At 46.7% G+C, this 16,251-nt stretch overlaps 1 protein-coding gene across 1 annotated transcript in view; it reads left to right on the forward strand.

The window, feature by feature from the left end:
* Positions 1–16,251, forward strand: part of LOC132766306 (uncharacterized) — a 39,265-nt gene that overhangs the window by 7,654 nt on the left and 15,360 nt on the right. Inside the window, exons 5-8 of the mRNA XM_067465617.1 lie at positions 1,621–1,774; positions 1,863–1,946; positions 3,832–3,864; positions 4,994–5,051. Of these exons, the coding sequence (XP_067321718.1) occupies positions 1,621–1,774; positions 1,863–1,946; positions 3,832–3,864; positions 4,994–5,051 (329 nt within the window). The remainder of the gene's footprint in view (positions 1–1,620; positions 1,775–1,862; positions 1,947–3,831; positions 3,865–4,993; positions 5,052–16,251) is intronic.

Consider the following 16,251-nt stretch of genomic DNA (forward strand, 5'->3'; position numbering starts at 1 on the left):
TCTTTCCCTTCCCTTCCTTCCCCTTCCCTTCCCTTCCCTCTCCCCTTCCCACTACCTTTCCCTCCCCTCCCCTCTCTTTCCCTTCCTTCCCTTCCCCTCCCTTTCCTTCCCTCTCTCCTCCCTCTCCCCTTCTCCCTCTTTTCCTTCCCTTCCCTTTCACTTTCCCTTCCCTTTCCGTTACCTTCCCTCTCCCCTTCCCTTTCCCTCCCCTCCCCTCCCATCTCTCCTTCCCACTCCCCTTCACTTCCCTCTCTTTCCCTTCCCTCTCTTTCCCTTCCCTTCCCTCTCTCCTCCCCTCTCTTTTTTCCTTCCCTTCCCTTTCACTTTTCCTTCCCTCTCTTTCCTTTACCTTTCCCTTCCCTTCCCTCTCCCCTTCCCCTTCCCCTTCCCTCCCCTTCCCTCTCTTTCCCTTCCTTCCCTTCCCTTCCCCTCCCCTCCCCTCCCCTTCCCTTCCCTTCCCTCTCTCCTCCCTCTCCCCTTCCCTCTCTTTTCCTTCCCTTCCCTTTCACTTTCCCTTCCCTTTCCTTTTCTTTCCCTTCCCTCTCCCCTTCCCTCTCCTTTTCCCTCCCCTCCCATCTCCCCTTCCCTCCCCTCCCATCTCCCCTTCCCTTTCTCCTCCCCTTCCCTCTCTTTCCCTTCCTTTCCTTTCCCTTCCCTTCCCTTCCCTCTCTCCTCCCTCTCCCCTTCCCTCTCTCTTTTCCTTCCCTTCCCTTTCACTTTCCCTTCCCTCTCTTTCCTTTCCCTTCCCTCTCTCCTTTCCTGTCTCTTTTCCTTCCCGTTCCTTTCACTTTCCCTTCCCTCTCTTTCCTTTCCTTTCCCTCTCTCCTTTCCTTCCCTTCCCTCTCTGTTTTCCTTCCCTTCCCTTTCACTTTCTCTTCCCTCTCTTTCCTTTCCCTTCCCTCTCTCCTTCCCTCTCTCTTTTCCTTCCCTTTCCTTTCACTTTCCCTTCCCTCTCTTTCCTTTCTTTTCCCTCTCTCCTTCCCTTCCCTTCCCTTCCCTTCCCTTCCCTCTCCTCTTCTGGCTGGTTAGAAATTCTTTCATCACCATTGTCTACATCCAAATCATCAAGACTGGAACTAAGGATACACACACACACACACACACACAACTTTTCCATCTCTTGTTTTTTCTCTCTTCCCTCCCTCCCTCCACCCCTTCTTCCTTCCCTTCCTTTCTCGTATCATCCCTCCCTCTCATACTTTTCCCCCTTTCTTTTCCCTTCTCTTCCTTCTCTTTTCCTTTCTTTCCATACTTTTTCTTTTCCTTCCCTCAAACATATCTCTTTTCTTTTCCAGTGACATCACAGAGGGCCACTTCACCTAGCAACATCCTTTGTGGTACAAAAATACATACATACAGACATACTTCACCTTTTGTATGCAGTAATTTTAACTGTGTTGTACTCTGCATCTCGCCACAACAAATCCATGACAAATATAATTTATTATTACTGCATTCAGTTCTAAGACTCCCATTTTTGTCCTAGATAAACACCTCTAACGGTGGGGTAGCCATTAGAATCGCAGGTATATCTTGGTGGTGGTGGTTGTCCTGAAATGATGGCACGCTTTCCAGGCGATGGCGTCTTCTAATGGAAAAATATGGTATTATTATTATTAGGAGACCCGCCGCGGGGGCATTGCTCCCAATGCCGACGGAACCTACCACACCTGGCTGAGTATCGAGGTTGACACCAAGGATCGGGACCTGTACCGGTGCCACGTGGAGCATGATAGCCTCCCAGAACCTCTGGACGTGACATGGGAGGAGGCTGGTGAGTGAATGGTGATGCCCTCAACCTCTCTTTAAATAGTTCAGAAGATGATGTGGGGCCCGTGGCTTACCTGTATGTCCCGTTTCAGGTGTCCTATGGCCCCTCATGGCCGGCATCTCGGGGGCCGTGGCTGTTGTCATCCTCCTTGGAGTCATACTCGTCCTCTACCTCAGTAAGTAGAGTCACAATCCCATTGAGAAATTCCTGCTTCTCCTTTGTCTGGTTGATTAGCATTTCATGGCCTAGCAGTTTCAAGGTCGGGCTTCTGACTGCCTGTGGGAATCCTTTGTTGGAAGGTGGACCTGATTGTTTCTTGTCTGGAAGTCCCCTGTTTTTGAGTGTTGTTCTTTATTTACTGTCCTGATATTAGAAGTTTTTTTTTAATACTGATATCCTGATTTAGTTCATTTTTATGGTTTCCTCCTTTCTGTTGATATTGTCCACCACCTTCTTGTGAATTTCAATGATTATTATTACTTTTATTATTTATTATTAATAATAAATTTTTAAAATATTTTATTAATTTTCAAAAAATACCAATGAAATCCCCCCAATTAAATATAAATATATATGAAGAAAGCACAGAAACTAGAATAAAATAAGCATATTGATAAATAATAAATAATACATCTAAATAACTATTTATATTACACACTATCAGAGCGGATTACAGTATGTACAAACACAAACACAGGCAAATATTCAATGCCTTGATACAATTAACAGAAATTCACAGACAAACACAAAGGCAAAGGCTTCCCCTTTCATCTCCGGCTTCTGGAGGCGGTGCTCAACTTCCAGCTCTGGAGGAGGTTTTCATCTCTATCGCCTGCGTTGTCCGTAGACACCTCCTGGTTGTGTAGCCGGCATGACTGCTTGGAGCACATGTTTGCTTTCCTGCCAAGGTGGTACCTATTGATCTACTCACATTTGCAAGTTTTCGAACTGCTAGGTTGGCAGGAGCTGGGGTGAATAGTGGGAACTCACCTCATTCCACGGATTCGAACCACCAACCTTTCGGTCAGCATGTTCAGCAGCTCAGTGGTTTAACCCTTTGCACCACCCACGGCCCCCTCAATTATCAAGTTATATATTATTATTCGATATTGCACTAATAATTCCCTATTCCTCCCTCATCATAATTCCCCCCAATCCCTGCATTCACTCCCTTTAAAAAATAATTTTTTAAAATGCACAAAAGACATGCAAAATTGACTTTCCCCTCTCCTTCATGACAAGGTGTCTAAATTCAGAATGTTTGATGAGGCCATTAATTAAACCAAATGAGTGGCAGCGCACTGTGTGCCATAAAGATTTTGCCAGTTCTGGATGGGTACTCCAAGGCCATGATGGCACAATGTGTGCTGCTGAACTTCTGACCTTAAAGTTAGCAGTTTGAATCCACGGGACGGGGTGAGCTCCTGCTGTCAGCCCCAGCTCCTGCCAACCTAGCAGTTTGAAAACATGTGAGTAGATCAATAGGTACTGCAGGAAAGGCAAAGGACGCTCCATGTAGTCATGCCGGCCACACCACCAGGAGGTGCCTGTGAACAACGCAGGCTCCTTGGCTTGGAAATTTATTTATTATTTACAGTATTTATATTCCCCCCTTCTCATCCCACAGGGGACTCAGGGCGCATTACAATGTACACATACATGGCAAACATTCAATGTCAGAGATACACAACACATATAGACAGACAGTCAGAGGCTATTTAACATTCCAATTTTCTGGCCACCGGGGGAGCTGGTGAGCACCTCCCCCAGAGCTGGAACTGAAAGGAGAAGCCTTTGCCTTTGTCCGTGTATGTGTTGTTATTATTATTATAAATATTACTGGCTTAGTAAACAGAAATATATACTTTAGGAGTTTTAGTTTTGCAGGGTCCTTTGCCTTCTCTGCCCAAGAGAGCTGGACCTGACAAACTGCAACTCCCATAATTCCATAGGACAGAGTTCAAGTGGGCTCAAACTGCACTGATGCCCCATTAATTATTGCAATTCAAAGCAGAGACAGGGAAAACGTTTCAGGTCTGACTTTCTCCTTCTCCTTGTAGAAAGATGGCGCGAGGGATACAGAGCAACAGCAAGTGAGTAAATATAATAAATACGGGCATATATATTGGGCATTGCCCAGGCATCGGAGGGGCCACTGCCTATCTGCTTTCTCTCTTCTCCACCTCTGGGAAGGCCTGCTTTCTCCTTTCTCCCCGAGGAGACCAACTTTCTCCCTTCTTCAGCTCTAAAGAGACTTACTTTCTCCCTCCACCAGCTCTGAAAAGGTCTAATTTATCCTCCCACCTCAGAGAAGGTCTGCTTTCTCCCTTCTCCAGCTCTGAAAGACCTCCTTTTCCTCTTCTCCACCTCTGGGAAGGCTTGCTTTCTCCTTTCTTTCTTCTCCAGCTCTAAAGAGACCTATATTCTCCTTTCACTAGCTCTGTATTCCAAGTGTATTCCACTTGGAGTGCCTCTGGTGTTGCCGCAAGGAGGTCCTCCATTGCACATGTGGCAGGGCTCAGGTTGCATTGCAGCAAGTGGTCAGTGGTTTGCGCTTCTCCGCACTTGCATGTCGTGGACTCCACTTTGTGGCCCCATTTCTGAAGATTGGCTCTGCATCTCGTGGTGCCAGAGCGCAGCCTGATCAGCGCCTTCCAAGTCGCCCAGTCTTCTGTGTGCCCAGGGGGAGTCTCTCATTTGGTATTGGCCATTGATTGAGGTTCTGGTTTTGAGCCTGCCACTTTTGGACTCTCGCTTGCTGAGGTGTTCCAGCGAGTGTCTCTGTAGATCTTAGAAAACTATTTCTTGATTTACGTTGTTGACGTGCTGGCTGATATCCAAACGGGATGGGCTGAAGATGTCACTGCCTTGGTCCTTTCACTATTGGCTGCTACTTCCCGGCGGATGTCAGGTGGTGCAATACCGGCTACACAGTCTCGCTTATCTGACATAAATGGGCCAGCAGAATGTCGGATAAACAAAAATGTTGGATAATACAGAGCCTCCAATTGTTACCCATCCAACACGGTGCTAGACACCTAGAATACTAACAACAGGGACTCAAAGAGTTAAGGCAAGGCAATGCCCCGGGGCCAGAGGGCCCAGCAGGAAGTGCCCAGATGCAGAAGAGGAGCATGGAAATCACACAGGGGAGGATGCTTCTGGTTCCAGTCCTGCCTCTTTCCCCACTTTCCTCCCTCCTCCTCCTCCTTGTCTTGAAAGAGTTGGGGAGCACTCCTTTAATTGAAGGGGAAATGCTGGAGGAAAAAGGGGGCGTCGGGTAAGAGCGTCGGATGAGACGGAATGCCGGATGAGCGAAGGTCAGATAAGCGAGACTCTACTGTACTTTGTGTTTAATGGTCGAGACTCATGACACCCAGTTGGCTTCATTCTCTTCTGTTTCCTAACCATCCATCTCTTCCTTTCCACAGCCTCCTAGGCCTCAAAGTCCATGAGAAGAAGAAGAGCCAAAGGGATTCACCCAGGGATCGTCCGTGTTCCTCTGCAGCTCCTTCCATCGGCATTTGAATCCCAGTCTGTTACTTACTACAATGTTACTCCCTACTCTCCTGTTCCTAATTCTGGGCATTCCTTCCCAGTCTCTGCAGTGGATCAACAGGGAAACTGCTTTCTGGTGAATTTGGGGCCGAAACTGGTTATTTTTGTCCTCACATTGTCTTGCCAGAGAAAAGACACGCCAAGCAGATGATCAGTAAAGAACAAAAAGAGCAACATATATACATTCATGTGAACGATTGCACTGACTTAAACTATGTCTGGGTTGTTGTAGGTTTTTTCGGGCTATATGGCCATGGTCTAGAGGCATTCTCTCCTGACGTTTTGCCTGCATCCATGGCAAGCATCCTCAGAGGGAGTGAGGTCTGTTGGAACTAGGGAAAAAGGTTTATATATCTGTGGAATGACCGGGGGGGGGGGGGGACAAAGGACTCTTGTCTGCTGGAGCTAGGTGTGAATGTTTCAACTGATCACCTTGATTAGTGGAGCCCCCAGTGGCGCAGTGGCCAATTCTCTCACACCAGAAGCGACTTGCAGTTTCTCAAGTTGCTCCTGACACGACAGGACCTTGATTAGCATTTGATGGCCTGGCAGTGCTTGGGGCAGCTATCTACAGACTCATCAAGAGGCATTCTCTCCTGATGTTTCGCCTGCATCTATGGCAAGCATCTTCCGAGGTGGTCAGTTGAAATAGTCACACCTAGCTCCAGCAGGCAAGAGTCCTTTGTCTCACCCTGGTCATTTCACAGATATATAAACCCACTTTCCTAGTTCCAACAGACCTCACTACCTCTGAGGGTGCTTGCCATAGATGCAGGCGAAACGTCAGGAGAGAATGCCTCTAGAACATGGCCATATAGCCCAAAAACCCTACAACAACGTAGTGATTCGGCCATGAAAGCCTTCGACAATACATTCGAATCATAGAATCAAAGAGTTTGAAGAGATCTCATGGGCCATCCAGTCCAACCGCATTCTGCCAAGAAGCAGGAAAATTGCATTCAAATCACCCCTGACAGATGGCCATCCAGCCTCTGTTTAAACGCTTCCAAAGAAGGTGCCTCCACCACACTCCGGGGCAGAGAGTTCCACTGCTGAACGGCTCTCACAGTCAGGAAGTTTTTCCTCGTGTTCAGATGGAATCTCCTCTCTTGTAGTTTGAAGCCATTCTTGTCCTAGTCTCCAAGGAAGCAGAAAACAAGCTTGCTCCCTCCTCCCTGTGGCTTCCTCTCACATATTTATTTATTAAACAATGTCCTTTGAGAAAGGTTCAAATGGCCTTTATGTGTCCATGTGGAAAAACCTTCTTCCAGCAGTCCAGAAGCAAAACAAACTCTCTCTGCACGCTTCTGAACAGCTAAAACCTGGGGAAAAAATGTAACTGTTGCCCAAATTCCCAGGCTCAGCTAGTTTTGATGGATGTGGCTCAACCAATCAGCTTTGTTCTTTGCAATATAAGTTAACATACACACACCAACTGATTTTTTTATGTGTTCTAACAATTTTGACTAGGCGGTTGCGTCTCACAAGTCCACAGATACAGCTACTTTTGAAAGGGATGCTTCTTTGTAATTCATGCTCAGGTGTGCCTTTCTTTTGAAGCCTTGCTGAACATTACGAATTGTTTCCCACCCCCTCCTTTTGACTGTATTGATATGTTTGGTCTTATTTTGAGCTTTTGTATGAGTTGGATCTAAGTCTTCCTTCAAGCCACGAGACTCTGTTACTGTTCCTTATAAAGCAGATTGATCTGTTACGGCATTTAATGCACTTGATTAAACTTTTCCACTATTTAAATCTGTAAATGGCCACAGTTTGAACATGGCACGAATGCCTGTAAGTCGGTGTTTCTCAACCTGGGGGTCTGGACCTGAAAGGAGGTTTCAGAGGGGTCGCCAATGACTATCAGAAAACACATATTTTTGATGGTCTTAGGAACCCCTTTGGCTTAGTCGTTTGGGTTTACAGTGCTCTCAGGATGTAAGTGAACTACATCTCCCCATAATCGCTGTCAATTCATCCCAAATTCCTCCAATATTTTCTGTTAGTCATGAGAGTTCTGCGTGCCAATATTGGTTTAATTTCATCGTAGGTGGGGTTCAGAATGCTCTTTGATTTAGGTGAACTATAAATCCCAGCAACTACAACTCCCAAGTGTCAATGTTTATTTTCCCCAAACTCCACCAGTATTCACATTTGGGCATATTGAGTGTTTGTGGCAAGTTTGGTCCAGATCCATCATTGTTTGAGTCTACAGTGCTCTCTGGATGGAGGTGAACTACAACTCCAAAACTCAAGGTCAATGCCCACCAAACATTTCCCATCGTTTCTGTTGGTTATGGGAGTTCTGTGTGCCAAGTTTGGTTCAATTCAGTCGTTGGTGGGGTTCAGAATGCTCTTTGATTGTAGGTGAACTATAAATCCCAGAAACTACAATTCCCAAATGTCAAGGTCTGTTTTCCCCAAACTCCACCAGTGTTCATATTTGGGCATATTGAGTGTTCGTGTCAAGTTTGGTCCAGATCCACCATTGTTTGAGTCCATAGTGCTCTCTGGATGTAGGTGAACTACAACTCCAAAACTCAAGGTCAATGCCCACCAAACCCTTCCAGTATTTTCTGTTGATCATGGGAGTTCTGTGTGCTAAGGCTAATTCCATTCCATCGTTGGTGTTCAGAATGTTCTTTGTTTGTAGGTGAACTATAAATCCCAGCAACTACAACTCCCCAATGACAAAATCAAAAGATTTTAAGTGATGGTCACATCTTGGGTTAGTAGGTGTCTAGTGGCCAGATTTGGCGGCAATTCATCCAGCAGAGTTTGAGTGATGTCACTCAAAACAAAAAGAGCATTTATATAAATAAATAAATAAATAAATGAATGAATGAATATTATAAATCCCAACAACTACAACTCCCAAGAGTATTGAGTATGCGTGCCAAGTTTGGTCCAGATCCGTCCTTGTCTGAGTCCACAGTGCTCTCTGGATGGAGGTGAACTACAACTCCAAAACTCAAGGCCAATGCCCACCAAACCCTTTTGGTATTTTCTGTGGGTTCTGTGGGTTGTGAGTGTTCCAAGGTGCCTGGCCCTGTTCCAGAAGAATTCTCTCCTGACATTTCGCCTGCATTTATGGCAGGCATCCTCAGAGGTTGTGAGGTCACCTTGCAACCTCTGAGGATGCCTGCCACTGATGTGGGACAAATGTCAGGAGAGAATGCTTCTGGAACAGGGCCATACAGACCGAAAACCTACAGCAACCCAGTGATTTGGTCCATGAAAGCCTTTGACAATACAATTATCAGCGTTCTCTCTAAGATTATTTGTCAAGTCAAAAAAGAAGCACCATCAAAGCCTTCGCAGACCGTGCAAAAAGAATCTGCGCAGCCCACCTCCTCCTCCAAGATGAACTGAACCCCCTCAACTGGGCTCTCCAGGCCAATGGAGACTCCACCTCAGACATCAGAAGAGCTGCAAGACAACCGAGAAGAAGCCACGAGAGTCAAGATGAAGATCCACCCAGAGGAAAAGTGTTCCTGCCAGACATCAAGGGAACCACTGACCGCAGAGGGAAGCTGATGAGGAAACACAACATACAAACAATCTACAAACCCACCAAGAAAATCCAACCAATGCTACGTTCAGCAAAGGACAAGAGGGATCCTCTCACCTCTGCAGGAGTCTACCATTGTATACCATGCAGCTGTGGACAAGTCTACATAGGGACCACCAAACGCAGCATTGCCCAGACACGAATCCAGGAACATGAAAGGCACTGCAGACTACTCCAACCAGAGAAGTCAGCCGTAGCAGAGCACCTGAGGAACCAGCCTGGACACAGCATATTATTATTTGAGAACACAAAAATGCTGGACCACACCAACAACCACCATGTCAGACTACACAGAGAAGCCATTGAAACCCACAAGCATGTGGACAATCTCAACAGAAAGGAGGAAACCATGAAAATGAACAAAACCTGGCTACCAGTATTAAAAAACTCTAAAATTACAACAGCAAAACAGCAGAGAGGAAACAACCAGGCACATCTTAACACCTCTCAACAAAAGATTTTCCCAGGCTCAGCCAGGCCTTCAAATGCTAATGAAGGTGGTCAGTTGAAACATTCACGCCTAGCTCCAGCAGAGAAGAGTTCTTTGCCCCACCCCAGCCATTCCACAAATATATAAACCCATTGTCCTAATTCCAACAGACCTCACTACCTCTGAGGATGCTTGCCATAGATGCAGGCGAAACATCAGGAGAAATGCCTCTAGAACATGGCTCTATAGCCCGAAAAACCCCACAAGAACCTAGTGATTCCAGCCATGAAAGCCTTCGACAATACATTCTTTGGCCTCTTTGAAAATATGTTTTTTCCCTCTCCCTCCAGCTTCATCCGTCCTTGTATTTGCACAGCCGTTGGAGGCCCAATCTGATTGAACTTTTTGGTGTCAACACCCTTTATAGAGTTGGCCCCTCCTTCCATAAAGAAGCATTGAAGTGGGAAATTCCCAGCCGGAAGAGCTATTTATAAGCACACCCAAAACCGCAAGAGGAGGAAATGCTCTTTCTTTTTATTGCCGAAGGAATTGGTTTTGTTCTCGACCTAAGACTTCCCTTCTCCTGCCACAAAATCCCCATTTCAGTATTGGCTCCTGACCCACGTCTTTGAGGGAATTGGACACGGAATGGGGCCACTTTGGCTTTGGGGAGCGGCTGCCTTGACCTTCCTCCTGGGGAGCATCACGGGTGAGTAAGGACTCCAGGGTGAAAAGCATTGCTTTCCAATGTAAATATATTTTTTATTAAAGGAGGATCAAAAAATGCAACTTAAATCCAACAAATAGAACATCAATAAGCCCATGTGCATTAACCTAAACCAGCAAAACAAAGGGAAAACAACAACAACAACAACTCCCATGCAGGTGTATTTCAATAGCTGAAGGGAATTTCGTGCAAAAGATAAAGCCAGGTTGTTTACTGATGCTCCAGAGACTTGAGATGCATCCTTACTTACTAGCTGTACCCTGCCACGCATTGCTGTGGCCCTCAGAAAACAGAAAAATTCCAGTTGAAGTGATAGACAGAAGGGACAGACGGAAGGGATATTGATGGAACTTACTTACTTACTTACTTAGGTGATCCCTCGTTGTCTGAGTAGGACAATCGTCCAGGGTGGGTCCGTAGGTGACTCTGGAGACCTATTTGTGACCTGCATCTTCTCCCGCAGTGAGGGCATTGGTTTCCAGGTGGAAGGCTGTCTTGGTTGGGGTTGGCTTGACATGCCTTCCTCTTGGCACGTTTCTCTCTTTCGCCCTCCATTTGTGCCTCTTCAAATTCTACAGGACTGCTGGTCACAGCTGACTTCCAACTGAAGCACTCAAGAGCCAGGGCTTCCCAGTTCTCAATGTCTATGCCAGAGTTTTTGAGGTTGGCTTTGAGCCCATCTTTAAATCTCTTTTCCTGTCCTCCAATGTTCTGTTTTCAGTTCTTGAGTTCGGAGTAGAGCAACTGCTTTGGGAGATGGTGGTCGGGCATCCAGACAATGTGCCTGGTCCAGCGGAGTTGATGGTGGAGGAACCTGACTTCAGTGCTGGTGGTCTTTGCTTCTTCCAGCATGCTGACATTTGTCCGCTTGTCTTCCCAAGAGATTTGCAGGATTTTTTGGAAGCAGCGCTGATGGAATCGTTCCAGGAGTTGCATGTGTAGACAGTCCACATTTCGCAGGCATAGAGCAGTGTTGGGAGGACAATGACTTTATCAACAAGCCCCTTGATCTCAATACAGATGCCCCCGTCCTCAAACACTCTCTGCTTCATTTGGAAAAATGCTATACTCACAGAGCTCAGGCGGTGTTGAATTTCAATGTCAATGTTGACTTTTGGCCAGCCCTGGTTAGCACTTGGATGGGAGTCCGCTTATGAATCCCAGGTGCTGCTAGAGGCTGCATTGCAGAGAAAGGGGTTGATAAAACCACTTCTGAGTATCTGTGGCTTAAGGGGAAATGACAAAATGTATGGGTTGCCCTAGAGCAGGTATGGGAAAGGCCAGGCCCAGGGGGTGGATGCGGCCCCTTGGACTCTTTTCTCAGGCCCCGCTCTCCCTCACCATCCTACCCTTCCTCCCTTCCCTCTATCTCCTTCCCTTCCTCCTTTTCATCCTTCTTTCCTTCCTCCTTCTATCCCTCCCTTCTTTACCTCCCTCTATACCAGTGTTTCTCAACCTGGGGGTCGGGACCCCTGGGGGGGTCATGAGGGGGTATCAGGGGGGTCGCCAAAGACCATCAGAAAACACAGTATTTTTTCACTCAGTTCTTGTGGGTTTTTTCGGGCTATATGGCCATGTTCTAGAGGCATTTCTCCTGACGTTTCGCCTGCATCCATGGCAAGCCTCCTCAGAGGTGAGGACCTCACCTCTGAGGAGGCTTGCCATGGATGCAGGCGAAACGTCAGGAGAAATGCCTCTAGAACATGGCCATATAGCCCGAAAAAACCCACAAGAACTGAGTGATTCCGGCCATGAAAGCCTTCGACAATACAGTATTTTTTGTTGGTCATGGGGGTTCTGTGTGGGAAGTTTGGCCCAATTTTATAATTGGTGGGGTTCAGAATACACTTTGATTGGAGGTGAACTATAAATCCCAGGAATTACAACTCCCAAATGTCAAGTCTCTTTTCCCCAAACATTATTGAGCATTCATGCCAGTTTTGATCCAGAACCATCATTGTTTGAGTCCACAGTGTTCTTTGAATGTAAGTGTACTACAACTCCAAAACTCAAGGTTAATGCCCACCAAACCCTTCCAGTATTTTCTCTTGGTCATGGGAGCTCTGTGTGCCAAGTGCGGTTCAACTCTATCGTTTGCGGAGTTCAGAATGCTCTTTGATTTTAGGTGAACTACAAATCCCAGCAACTACAACTCCCAAATGACAAAATAACCCACCCACCTACCCCCAATATTCAAATTTGGGAGTATCGGGTATTTGTGTCAAATTTGGTCCTGGGAATGAAATTATATTCTGCATATCGGATATTAACATTATGATTCACAACAGTAGCAAAATGACAGTTATGACGTAGCAACAAAAATAATGTTATAGTTGGGGGTCACCACAACATGAGGAACTGTATTATGGGGTCGCGGCATTAGGAAGGTTGAGAACCACTGCTCTGTCCCCCTCCCTCTCTCCTTCCTTCCCTTCCACCCTTTTGTCTTTCCTCCCTTCTCTTTTTCCTTCTTCCTTTCCACATGGGGGATGTTTAGCTGAGTGAAGGTAGAAAGGGAACATGAGAACCATGTTTCCTGATTTCAAAGGATGTCCCATTGAGGAGGAAGAGGAGGAGGAGGAAGAGGAGGGATGGGGAAAACTGACTTTCTGCTGCTCTAGAGACCAGGGCAGAAGAAGGGAGCAATGGGTTCAAATGGCAGGAAAGAGAATCGACTGAAAATATGAGGAAGCACTTTCAGAGAGAAAGAGCTGTTGGAGAGTGGCTGAGGTTGCCTGGGAGTGTGGTGGAGGCTCCTTCTCTGGAGGCTTTTCCGCAGAGGCTGTCTATTGGGAATGCTTCGATTGTGCCTTTTTGCACGGCAGGGGGTTGGACTGGATGGCCCTTGGGGGTCTCTTCCAGCTCTAGGATTCTACATCAGGAGGAGACAATACAGGGTCTCATGGGTAGACTTTTCCTCTCTCATCCACCCTCTCATCCTGACCAGGACCAACTCTTTTGGGATCCAAACGTTTCCTGTATTTCCTTCACTTTCTGCCTCTGAAAGAGAAGAGTAAGGGGAGGAAAGGGCCGGGGGGGGGGGGGGAGAAGGGGCTTGGGGAGAACTCTCCTTCCCAGGCCACCCACCCTCAGAGGCGGCCCTAGGTAATTTTCAATGGTAAGCAAACAGTATTTTGGCGCCCCCCCCCCCCAAAAAAAAAACCAATCACTATCTATCTATCTATCTATCTATCTATTAGGCCTGGGTAACAACGCAAAAATTTGTTTCTAAAATCGTTTTGTAATTGGGGGGTTTTTTTGTTTCGATATTTAAAATAATTACAAAATTTTCAAAAAAAAAGTTCGGTATTTACGAAATTTCGTAAATATTTACAAAACATTTTGTAAAGATGGCGCCCTTTTTTTCAATATTTTTTCAATATTTTTTCAATATTTTTTAAATTTAATTATTAATTTAGTAGAATAGGGAGGAGAAATTAAAATTATTATTAAGGAGGGAAGGCAGGCACTCACTCTGGCGGGCCCTCTAATCAAGGTGGTCAGTTGAAACATTCACACCTCGCTCCAGCAGACAAGAGTCCTTTGTCCCACCCTGGTCATTATTCCACATAAATATATAAACCCTTTTTCCTACTTCCAACAGACCTCACTAGTAGAGGATGCTTGCCATAGATGCAGGCAAAACGTCAGGAGAGAATGCCTCGCTCGCCCCTCTCGCTCGCCGCTCTCGCTCGCCGCTCGCTCGCCCCTCTCGCTCGCCATAGATGCAGGCGAAAAGTCAGGAGAAAATGCCTCTAGGCCATGGCCATATGGCCTGAAAAAACCTACAACAACCCAATCAGGGACATCTGTAATCACCTCTCAACAAAAGATTGCTCCAGGCACTGCCAGGCCATCAAATGCTAATCAAGGTGGTCAGTTGAAACATTCACACCTCGCTCCAGCAGACAAGAGTCCTTTGTCCCACCCTGGTCATTATTCCACATAAATATAAACCCTTATAAATATAGACTTCACTACCTCTGAGGATGCTGCTTGCCATAGATGCAGGCAAAACGTCAGGAGAGAATGCCTCGCTCGCCCCTCTCGCTCGCCATAGATGCAGGCGAAAAGTCAGGAGAAAATGCCTCTAGGCCATGGCCATATGGCCTGAAAAAACCTACAACAACCCAATCAGGGACATCTAATCACCTCTCAACAAAAGATTGCTCCAGGGACTGCCAGGCCATCAAATGCTAATCAACGTGGTCAGTTGAAACATTCACACCTCGCTCCAGCAGACAAGAGTCCTTTGTCCCACCCTGGTCATTATTCCACATAAATATAAACCCTTATAAATATAGACTTCACTACCTCTGAGGATGCTGCTTGCCATAGATGCAGGCAAAACGTCAGGAGAGAATGCCTCGCTCGCCCCTCTCGCTCGCCATAGATGCAGGCGAAAAGTCAGGAGAAAATGCCTCTAGGCCATGGCCATATGGCCTGAAAAAACCTACAACAACCCAATCAGGGACATCTAATCACCTCTCAACAAAAGATTGCTCCAGGCACTGCCAGGCCATCAAATGCTAATCAACGTGGTCAGTTGAAACATTCACACCTCGCTCCAGCAGACAAGAGTCCTTTGTCCCACCCTGGTCATTATTCCACATAAATATAAACCCTTATAAATATAGACTTCACTACCTCTGAGGATGCTGCTTGCCATAGATGCAGGCAAAACGTCAGGAGAGAATGCCTCGCTCGCCCCTCTCGCTCGCCATAGATGCAGGCGAAAAGTCAGGAGAAAATGCCTCTAGGCCATGGCCATATGGCCTGAAAAAACCTACAACAACCCAATCAGGGACATCTAATCACCTCTCAACAAAAGATTGCTCCAGGGACTGCCAGGCCATCAAATGCTAATCAACGTGGTCAGTTGAAACATTCACACCTCGCTCCAGCAGACAAGAGTCCTTTGTCCCACCCTGGTCATTATTCCACATAAATATAAACCCTTATAAATATAGACTTCACTACCTCTGAGGATGCTGCTTGCCATAGATGCAGGCAAAACGTCAGGAGAGAATGCCTCGCTCGCCCCTCGCCCAAAATCTGGCTACCAGTACCCTCTAAAATAACCCTCTAAAATCAGAACAATAAATAAAGAGCAACACTAAAAAAGGGGGGGGGGGAATTCCTGACATGAAGCAATCAGGGCCAGTTAACCGCTCCCAACAAAGGATTCCTGGGCAGCAACTAGCTCGGTTTCGAAGCTGCAAGGCCATTAAACACTCATCAAGATGACCAATTGCAACATTCACACTTACCTCAAGCAGACATGAGTTCTTTTTCCCACCCTGGACATTCCACAGATATACAAACCCCACATGCCTAGTTACAAACAGACCTCACAGCCTCTTGAGGATGCCTGCCATAGATGTGGGTGAAACATCAGGTGAGAATGCTTCACCAAGCACCAAAGAGCATTCTGAACTCCACCAATAATAGAACTGAACCAAACTTGGCATACAGGACTTTCATGACTAACAGAAAATACTGGAGAGGGGGTTGGGAAAAATAGACCCTGACATTTGGGAATTGCAGTTTACCAAGCACCAAAGAACATTCTGAGCTCCACCAACAATAGAATTGAACCAAGCTTGGCATATAGGACTTCCATTATTACCAAATACTAGAGGGGTTTGGGGGAGGCATGTACAGAAGATGACGTTTGCAGTACCTTTTGACCAGGCCTCCTTGCTGCCCTGAGAGGGGTCCAGGCTCAGCTGCAGGGAAGGAAAGGGAAAGAGAAAGAAAGACCCTGGCTGGCTGCCTCCCTCCCTCCTGGCAGCAGCACGTGGAGGGAGGGAGGGAGGACTTCCCTCTCGCCTAGGGGGCGGGGCCTGCGCTTCTCCATTAGAAGAAGGCTGTGGAGGGCGCATGGGGCCTGCAGGAGGAGGCGTGGCCTAAGGACAGAACAGCGCCCCCTGGCAAAAAAAGTATTCCGCCACCGCTTACTTCGAGTAATGGACGGGCCGCCCCTGCCCACCCTGCTCTAGCAGGCCATGCGGCCTCCAAGTGCTCATGCCAAGTTTGTTCCAGATCTGTCATTGTTTGAGTCCACATTGCTCTCTGGATGTGGGTGAACTACTACTCCAAAATTCAAGGGTAATGTTCACCGAACCCTCCTAGTATTTTCTGTTGGTCATGTGAGTTTTTAATGCCAAGTTTGGTTCAATTCCATCATTGTT

The sequence above is a fragment of the Anolis sagrei genome, chromosome 2, assembly GCF_037176765.1.
Source record: "Anolis sagrei isolate rAnoSag1 chromosome 2, rAnoSag1.mat, whole genome shotgun sequence".
Lineage (NCBI taxonomy): Eukaryota > Metazoa > Chordata > Lepidosauria > Squamata > Dactyloidae > Anolis > Anolis sagrei.